Here is a 9,891-nt window from a genome sequence, read left to right on the forward strand (position 1 = left end):
TAACATGTGACCTTAAGAGTCACAATTTAGAGCTAGTCTTGCTGCCACGTTTTGGGGTGGGCAAGCTTAATCTTTATCTGGTAATTAGGTAATATCACATTACCCGATAATTAATCAATTACCCACATAATTAAGAAATGTCTCAAATTACTTTAACATACTACTCATTTTTAATATACTTTATATATACTCTACTGTCATGGTCATGTGGTACCTCGTTTGGCACAAGTCCATAATACCGAGTATTTTAGCTCAGGCCGTATTTTATCCCAACATGCCAAACTTGGACGAAAATTCATTTTCTTGGACTTGCTTCCCCTCTCACCTTCACTAATTTACTTATCACTTGTTTGAAATAGCATGAGGCTTAAAATCTCAAAATAATCTCATCCCGAACTTACGTCGATTAACTTACGACAAAACTTTAACATACGAAAATGCGGGATGTAACATCATCCCCCCCCCCTAGAACATTCGTCCTCGAATGTTGACTGGTGCTCTTATCATTTTCATAGCCTATGTCTTCCGAATACTTTATTACTTTCCTTGCCATCTAGGCAACTGTTCTGTGATTAAATCCAAAGGCTGGGCATTCCCCTCCTTTAGTCCTCTTTCTCACACCACGACTTACGGTCGGAATCCTTCCAGTCTCATAACTGTTGCTATCTTCTATCATGCAGCCTGTACGACTCTGACCTTGTAAGTGTGCTTATGCATCTCTTCTCTCCTTTTTCCTCCAGCTTTTAGCCAATTTCTAGGCCTTACTTTGTGAACATATACAGAGCTTAATAAGATGTCCTTTCTGGCATCTATAGGTATACTGAAGTTCTTCGCTCGATACTTTGTTGAACTAACAAATATTGTTATAGCTTATTTCATAGATCTGTTTATTCATTCGTATGACTTTACTGCATCTAGGTAGGTCATACTATACCATAACTCATACTTCGATTTATCGTTAATGTTGTCTGCAACCAACTCCAGGTTACTCTCTTTGCTTATCCTATATGTATAAATCTATGTCCTTTAATGCTTCTTCATTACTGTTTATCTTAAGAATGATGGCCTAATCTTACCTCATACTTTGTGACTTTTGTCCATCCATTGTCGATTCGCCTTAATGTAGATGTATCATCTATCAGTGATAACTTGATCTCTTATGTAACGCTGCCGCTAGGGCTAACGTCTCATCGTGGAACATTTGAAGTGATTGTCTTGATCCACCTGGGGGTGATACGATACTGTACTTCCATAATCGTATTTCATAGAACCCCACTGTGATTTACCTTATGTGGGTATTTTAATCCTGTACAATTCATGAAATCATTACTCAATCGAAGGCACAGACGTCATCCTTCCTCTATCATAATTACACCTTTATTCTACTGTAAGAGTAGCATTCCATCGTTTCTAAATTCCATTAGTCTTAGACTCATTTGAGTTCATTTAGGCTATACTGAGCTTTGTATAACTTAGAGAAACCACCAGCTCTTCTTGTTTTCGTGGGCTTAATCCTGAGGACTTGTCCATTCTCGTCACCTTCTCACTTGCCCTTTCATATCCTTACTCCTGTCTTCCTAAAACCTTGTTGCTTTATCATACTTTAGCTTGCGACCTACACATATCTATTTGTATTACTCGCAACCTTCCTTCAACTTGCTTGCATCATAGGTTCCCTAGTGTTATTCTGGAATATCATCTGAGACATCACACCATCTCTAACTCTTCTTTACTCTCTTAACTAGACCTCTCAGTACCTAGAAATCATAGGCTGGAAGATATACCACTGAAGATGCCGCTATTATTCCTGGATACTGAATCCATACGCTTCTAGCCTTCTATCCGCACTATGGACAATTCACAACCTTTTGCATTTGAGTATTTCATATGTCGTTCACCTTTACCTTACTACCTTAAAATCTTGCATTGTATCTTCTATTTCTTTCATGACCTCCCTTACATATAGGTATAATTCACGTACTTAACTTGAAGCTCTATTATAATACTTGCACCTCTGGTGCATACACGATCCGATGGAAGCTTCATACTGACTTCTTATGAGGCTGGTACCCTTCTAACGGGATTTATCGTAGAGCCGTTATTGAATATGGATATTGTACTATATGTCTTGTACATCTGATATTTAATAGTAAACCTGCAATATTCTCAATCACGAGTTCTATTATTTTCTGGGTCCAGTAATCAAATTCCTAATCTACTTTGTTGATGTAACTCTTTAGTTTCCTTCTCCTTTTGATCAGCCTTTATGCTTAAGATATCTTCTGATCTGTGGCTCATGGTGTTACTTTAGCCTTCCATGGACGCTATGGAATCCATGATACCATCATCTAACAATTCAATCATTTGTCTATGACCTGAACATAATTCTTTCTTTTAACTTATGCTGGAGTATTCTACGGCTGTACGATTTCCAACATATATGTTGCATGGATAATACTCTGAAATCTTGAGGGCATTCATAATGTAACTAACTCTGGATCATTATAATTTCTTATGTTCCTTCTCAGCTTTCTTTAAATGTAAGCAATTACTTTCTCCGGTCGTTCTGCCACTTGTTGCATGAATACTTGGGTTATATTAGTGCTCACACATATTGAAATTCCATATGACCCATATGACCTTGAATATCACCATTTTGATTTTTTTTGTTCATTAACCAGGATAGGTGCCACTTTCTTATGGAGTGCATACAACGTTGTTGTGAGACTGTTGTTATAAGATTATTTCCTCTTTAGGTCATTGTGCTTAGGTTGAAGCCTTCTTTCTTATTTCCTCATCTAGTCTTTCATTGTAGTACTTAGGGAGGATCCTCTGACTCTTGTAAAGCTGCGAGCTTATTATATCGCATACTCGACAGAATTTTTAATGTCATTCCTCGCCTATAACTATCTGTAGTTACTTACCTCCATGCCTTTGTGCTGGTAGGGTTACTTTTAAACTGATATATTGACTGTCTTCCCAATGACACTCTCTTTTATTCCCGTAACATTCATACGGTACCTTTAACTACCCCGACTCATATCTGAATGTATGTCAAGTATTATAATGACATTACTGCGAGGTTGAATCTCCATGTTAGGGTTCACTATATTTATCTTGCGTGATCTACTGATTTGTCTGTAACCTCTTGTCTAATCATGACTAGGCTCTTCATGAATCAACTACTAACTACTTGTTGGCCCATCCTCATGTCCATATTTCATGTAATCTTTATTGGGTTATTTCCTTTGTCTTAACTTGCCTCATGCACTGGACCCTTATCTATCAATAATATCTCGGGCAGGAACCGTTACTTCCTTTTCTTGACGTCGTGCTTACATAATGTTTTGGAATCGTAGCATATTTGTAGGATTTGGATAAGTGCAATCCCATCCCTTTCTCATTTTATCGCATTCCTCCTTTACAATTCCATATTCCCCCCTTTAGGGGAGTACTAAGACTTGGAGCTATGACGACTTGCCAATAGATGTTTTTCCACTCCATCTTTGGCGTACTTTCGCATCATCAATGACCCTTGCTTGCCTTGTGGTAATTCTTCTGTACCAAGGATAACAAAATTCCTCACTCGCAATGGTGGCACTTAGTGTAACTGGCATATATAGTCCCTTAAGCTTAACTTTGCTCACATTGCTTGCTTTAGGGAAACGTTTTCCTGAATGACCAACCTCCGAATTTGTCATGGGTCTTCTTGTGTTGTCCATTTTATTACTGCAGTAACGCAATCTGAAAGTCTCATGATACTGCTATTATCAAATCACTCAGTTCATAATTCATGTATAGTTTATCTTGTTCACCAGTTCATATTGATTTCTATTACTCTGGGGTCTAACTTTCCCTTCTGTTAATCATGTTAGAGTCACAAACGTATTTCTCGAAATGAGGACGTGATTGCATGGCCTATACTCTTTCGTTGTCTTAAGGCCCATCACCCCTCGTCTCTTTCTTCATTTGACTATAGATTCTGTAATACTGTCTTTTCGACCTACCTTTCTCATCCATGTATCACATCTTACTCTTAATGCTTCATTAGCTCTCTTCTTATTTCATGCTAACATTTTTGTCTATCACTTTATTCTGAAACTTCAACAAGATATTCTTTCGTTTTTAGCTCTGCTTGCTTCATTCATCGGCTCTTCGGGTTGCTCAACCCCCTCGCTCTACTAGGGACGAGAGTCACACTAAGGTAATATTTATCCCTTCCAGGCTTTCAGTGCCTATCTTCAAAAAAAAATTTGATCACGCTAGTATTCACATCTAATTGTAATATTCTAGAGCGCACCACCTGGGTGTCTCACAAGGAGATCTATTAGTACCTTTGTAATATCCTTCGGAAATGTCAACTAACACAAACCATCCATTCATCATTTTGGGTTACTCTAACCCCAGTCGGATCCTACTATCCTGTCCTTCTCTTAAACCATATATGTTAGCTCCCATAGGGCATGACTGAGATAGGTGTGGCCGATTGTACGTACATCCATTACTGTTGAAGGTAATTCAAAATGCTTATATCTCCCTTCCTGAATGGTAAATAATTATAATATGTATTAATTGGGTACCTTGTACACTTCTTCACCTTGCTTCTTTTACTTGCTGCAACTTGTGTCTAACTTCCGATTCTGTTATTCAATTTTACCGTAAGAGTGGATAAGTATTCTTTCCTAAAAGCTCCTATCAAGAACCGTGCACCTTTTAGTACACGCATGATCTGCTGAAGACCTCGCATTTACTCATCATAAGCAAGATGCAAAATCGATTTCCTCTAATTCAACACTTCCACAGCAATATCTCTTATCGATCATCTTTCTCAACGTAGGCATCGTCTTATTACTAATAAAATAGAAGTTTGGAATTTGAATTCTTATAAGTGAGCTCTACCACACGATCTAGAGTAAGAAGAAACAGTGACAGTCATAAATTCCTTGTAGCCTCCTGCTTATAAGTGTTGTGCACGACACACCCATAAATAAGACTCTACTAGACACGGCTTGTAGACTCCCTAGGACAGAACTGCTCTGATACCACTTTTGTCACAACCCAAAACGATGGGCCGTGACGGGCACCCGGTACCTTACTCAATCGAGTACCAACATAACGTATCTTTCTTATTATACTATCACAGATAACTGAGCCAGAGAGGCTGCCCTGAAATAGATAGAATACAACATGTAATACCAAATTATACATAAGATATATGGGCCTCTAAGACCAAAATAACCACCCGTAGACTGAACATAGGCCGACAAGGCCATACAATCTCTTACGTACATGGCATATATCTACAAGCCTCTTAGGATACATAATTCTCAAAAAGGCAGGGACAGAGCCTCGCCATACCAAACAATACACATCTAAATCATACTGACCTAACAAGCAACTCCGGAGCAAATGGAGTGCACCAACATCTTCCGCTGAGTTGATCGCCTACTTGGAGGACTCTCGACCTATCTATCGAGACCTGCAGGTGATAAGTTGGTATTTTACCAGCTTATCTTGTCTTTAAACCTATACTTTTTGCTGTGTTTAAGTGATAAAATCGTGTGCTTAATGTCGTTTACTTCCATTTTACAGGTTCTAAGTGACTTAGAAGTAAAGGGTGGAGAAACCAAGTGAAAACAGATCAAAAGGAGCTAAAATGAACAAAATAATGCCTGCCAGTGATTTGCCCTTCGCGAACGCAAAGGCACAACGCAAACGCGAAGGAGCTGGAAACCTAACCTACGCGAACGCGAAGGGACAAACGCGAACGCGATGGTTCAAAATCCAAAATCTTCGCGAACGCGTATACCTGAACGCGAACGCATAGACTCCAGACCCAAAGCTTCGCGAACGCGTAGGTCCAAGCGCGAACGCGTAAGATCAGAATATTAAACCTTCGCGAACGCGAAGTTGTTAACGTTAACGCGATGAAGAACTGGGCGTGAAAACTGGGCAGTTTTGGAATTTCACATTTTTGACCCCAAACCCTTTAATACCCAAATCAGCTCATTTGTAAAGTATCTTTGGCATATCTTTGGCTTATTTTCAGTTCATAGAGTTAGAGAGAACAAGTATTGAAGCTAGGGTTTTGCACACACACTTGGGTTTTGAAGATTGAAGCTTGTGGTTAAGATTTCTTACCCATTTATGTTTACTTCTTCATTTTCTTGCTTTGTATTGAATATTTAAGTGTGTAATATTTATTTCCAACACTTGAATCTTGTTTATGGAAATATTCATATTTAAAGTGTGGATTAAATACCTTATTGTGCTTATGTATTGAATGATTTTTATTCTTTTATGAAGTGAGTTATTGTTATTTTAATTATTCTTGTTCTTTAATGTTTCCAAAGGGATTAGCTAACCCTAGGACTCGCCCATTAACTCCGAATTAATTTTGGAAAAGATAGTTTGTGGTTGGGAAAGATTAATTAACAAGAACTTGAGGCTTTAACCCTCATTTTATAGATTCTACCTAGGGATAGGATTGAACTACTTGTAGCCATTCCGGGTGTGCTTAATCTTCTAATTATTTTAGGGATGATTCAATTAGGAAGTCTTGTTAGTCTTCGGAAGAAGCTAATTAAGAATTATTATCTGTGGCTAATTAACATAAACTCGCTCATATTTGTAAAATCGTGAAATATATTGGATCGTTACTTGAGTGTAATTCCCGATGCAACCATACTTGTAGCCATTGATCATTTTACTTGCTTTCTAGGTTAGTTTACATTTCCTCATTTAGATATAAAACATTTTCAAAACCAAATTCTTATTGTTTGGCATTGCGCGATAAGCGATAATTTTCTTATATTTCTAATCGCCTACACATTGTTCTCTGTGGGATTCGACCCCGACTCATAGTTGGGTAAATTATATTGCATGCGACCGTGTCTATTACTTTTTAGTAGTGGATTTGGACGTTACCAAAATTGGCGCCGTTGACATCTATCATTGAAATGCTTTCATACTCATGGGGCAACTTCATACCCTTGCTTGCTTGAAATGTGACTTCTTCATCATTTACCCGGAATTTAATTTCGTTCCGCTCGGAATCCATGAGTGCTCTTCCCGTGGCTAGGAATGGTCTCCCCAAAATGATAGGGATTTCTTTATCAACCGCACAATCAAGAATTACGAAATCGGCGGGTAATTGGAATCCTCCAACTTTCACAATCACATCATCAACAATTCCTACCGGTCGCTTAATGGAACGATCGGCCATTTGTAATCTCATGCTTGTTGGCCTTCGCATGCCTAATCCCGCTTGCTTATAAATGGCAAGTGGCATCAAGTTGATGCTAGCCCCATTGTCATAGAGGGCTCTTGCAAATTCACGCGCCCCGATAGTGCATGGAATAGTGAAGGCTCCCGGGTCCTCTTTCTTTTGGACAAGGGTTGTGGCAATAATAGAGCTAACCCGGTGAGTCATGTTTACCACCTCATTCTTTGTGGTCCTCTTCTTGGTGATCAAATCCTTCAAATATTTAGCGAACCCCGGTATCTCTTGAAAAGCTTCCACAAAAGGAATATTCACCGCTAATTGCTTTAGGATGTCGTAGAATTTTTCAAGTTTGCTATCATCAACCTTTCTTGCGAGCCTTTGAGGAAATGGGGGAGGAGGTCTAGGAATAGGAGGAAGAGCTTTTGGTGTTTCTTTCACTTTTTCCTTCACCTCTTCCCGGTTCTCTTTTTGCACTTTCAACTCGTCCGGAATCTTTTCAACCTCGACAACACTTGGCTCTTCAACCTCAACCCTTTGTTCGGACTCTTCTTCTTGAACCGTTTGTTCAACCTCTCCGTGTAGCACTTTCCCACTCCTAGTAGTGATCGCCATGATGTGAGAAGTTGGGCCACTCCCACTACCTCTCGGATTTGCAACCGTGTCACTAGGGAGTGTTCCCTTTTGTTTTTGATTTTGCTCTTTGGAGAGGTCTCTCATTTGCATCTCCAATTTTTGGATGGAGGCGGTATGAGATCCAACAACCTCGGTCATGTTCCTCATGGAAGCATCGGAATTTTCTTGATTTTGCAACACTCGCTCAAGCATAGCTTCCAACTTTGATTCACTAGAGATTTATTGTGAGTTCTTTTGCATTACTTGTAGTCTAGAACTTGCCCGGAATGTGCTTCAAGGCGAAATTACAGACTAACTTGATTTGAAAAATGATATTAGGCCTTCCTTGGACCGCTAGTATTCCTTAAAATTCCTACCCTTGAATATTTTCCCTAGTCAACCCATTTTGAGCCTTTAACCTTATTCTTTGGCAACCATATTACAAGCTTTAATCATTTGTTTTTAATTAATCTAGCTTTTGGCACCCTACCTCCCTAAGTACTTTGAAAGTGCAAACATAGGCTAAAAGCCTAAGTTTGGGGGTGAAGGTTTAAAAAATTGTGATAAGGGAGTTGTTTGAAAAGGTGGAAGGTAGAGAAAAAAAAATATATGAAATCTTCCTTGACTTTGAAAAGGAAAGAAAACAAAAAAAAGAAAAAGAAAAAAAGAAGGGTATATAGAATAAAATGATAAAAAGTCGTAAATAAAGGGAAGACTAGGTGTGGAATGAAAAGTGAAGAAAGGATGGAAAATGTTTTTGAAGGAAGTGGACTTTAATTGTAAATATTGTAGTGCTTGGGGAGGTTTTGAGTCACTTTAACCAAAATTGTGCCCTACCTTAACCAAAAGCCTAAACTACTACCCTTTAAGTCCTAATTGATTTTGAACCAAGTTGTCTACATTAGTGGAGGAATACATGAAGGGCAAGCCTATGGTACTAATTGTATGCATTTGAACATCTTTTTGAGAGAGAGTACATTCTTTCCATTTGATATCCCACTGTTGCTTTGAATTAAGATTTATGAATGTGGGAACCTCTCTAAAATGTGAGGGCACATGAGAGTTGAGTTGTGAATTGAATCCCATTTTCAATTGGAAGGAATGACCAAAGAAAGTTGATTGTGATAGAGAGGCAAATTTTGAAGCTTTAGTGTCATGACTTGATTGCTACTTTGATTTGCATTAGTATTCGAGCACTTGAAGTATAATGAAGTTCATGAGAAGTGCTTGAAAATTCATATGCTTTGGAGTAATTGTTGGTACCAATCTAAGTCATGTTTTTGTGCTTATAGTAGACCTTCTTGGCTTGGCATTATATGGATGTGTTGAGTTAACTACTTGGGAGGAGAATTTATCGCTTTTATTGCTTGAGGACAAGCAATAGTTTAAGGTTGGGGGTTTGATAAGTTGGTATTTTACCAGCTTATCTTGACTTTAAACCTATACTTTTTGCTGTGTTTAAGTGATAAAATCGTGTACTTAATGTCGTTTACTTCCATTTTACAGGTTCTAAGTGATTTAGAAGTAAAGGGTGGAAAAACCAAGTGAAAACAGATCAAAAGGAGCTAAAATGAACAAAATGATGCCTGCCAGTGATTTGCCCTTCGCGAACGCGAAGGCACAATGCGAACGCGAAGGCACAATGCGAACGCGAAGGAGCTGGAAACCTAACCTACGCGAACACGAAGGGACAAACGCGAACGCGATGGTTCAAAATCCAAAAACTTCGCGAACGCGTATACCTGAACGCGAACGCATAGACTCCAGACCTAAAGCTTCGCGAACGCGTAGGTCCAAGCGCGAACGCGTAAGATCAGAATATTAAACCTTCGTGAACGCGAAGTTGTTAACGCAAACGCGATGAAGAACTGGGCGTGAAAACTGGGCAGTTTTGGAATTTCACATTTTTGACCCCAAACCCTTTAATACCCAAATCAGCTCATTTGTAAAGTATCTTTGGCATATCTTTGGCTTATTTTCAGTTCATAGAGTTAGAGAGAACAAGTATTGAAGCTAGGGTTTTGCACACACACTTGGGTTTTGAAGATTGAAGC

At 38.8% G+C, this 9,891-nt stretch overlaps 1 protein-coding gene across 1 annotated transcript; it reads right to left on the reverse strand.

The window, feature by feature from the left end:
* Positions 1 to 5,604: 5,604 nt before the first annotated feature.
* Positions 5,605 to 8,050, reverse strand: LOC109215821. The gene is made up of 4 exons (XM_019379935.1): positions 7,664 to 8,050; positions 6,972 to 7,546; positions 5,810 to 5,894; positions 5,605 to 5,739 (listed from the first exon to the last, which is right to left on the reverse strand). The coding sequence occupies exons 1-4, from the start codon at positions 8,048 to 8,050 to the stop codon at positions 5,605 to 5,607; spliced, it is 1,182 nt and encodes a 393-aa protein (XP_019235480.1).
* Between the last annotated feature and the right edge of the window lie 1,841 nt (positions 8,051 to 9,891).

This window comes from Nicotiana attenuata, unplaced genomic scaffold, assembly GCF_001879085.1.
Source record: "Nicotiana attenuata strain UT unplaced genomic scaffold, NIATTr2, whole genome shotgun sequence".
Lineage (NCBI taxonomy): Eukaryota > Viridiplantae > Streptophyta > Magnoliopsida > Solanales > Solanaceae > Nicotiana > Nicotiana attenuata.

Excerpts from the sequence above, each read along its gene's own strand:
- LOC109215821 (XM_019379935.1), bottom strand. The coding sequence starts at position 8,050 with ATGCTTGAGCGAGTGTTGCAAAATCAAGAAAATTCCGATGCTTCCATG. Across the intron at positions 7,547-7,663 it reads GGGAAGAGGTGAAGGAAAAA|CAATTAGCGGTGAATATTCC; the intron begins GTGAAAGAAACA and ends GACATCCTAAAG. Across the intron at positions 5,740-5,809 it reads GTCTATGCGTTCGCGTTCAG|GTTAGGTTTCCAGCTCCTTC; the intron begins GTATACGCGTTC and ends GCGTTCGCGTAG.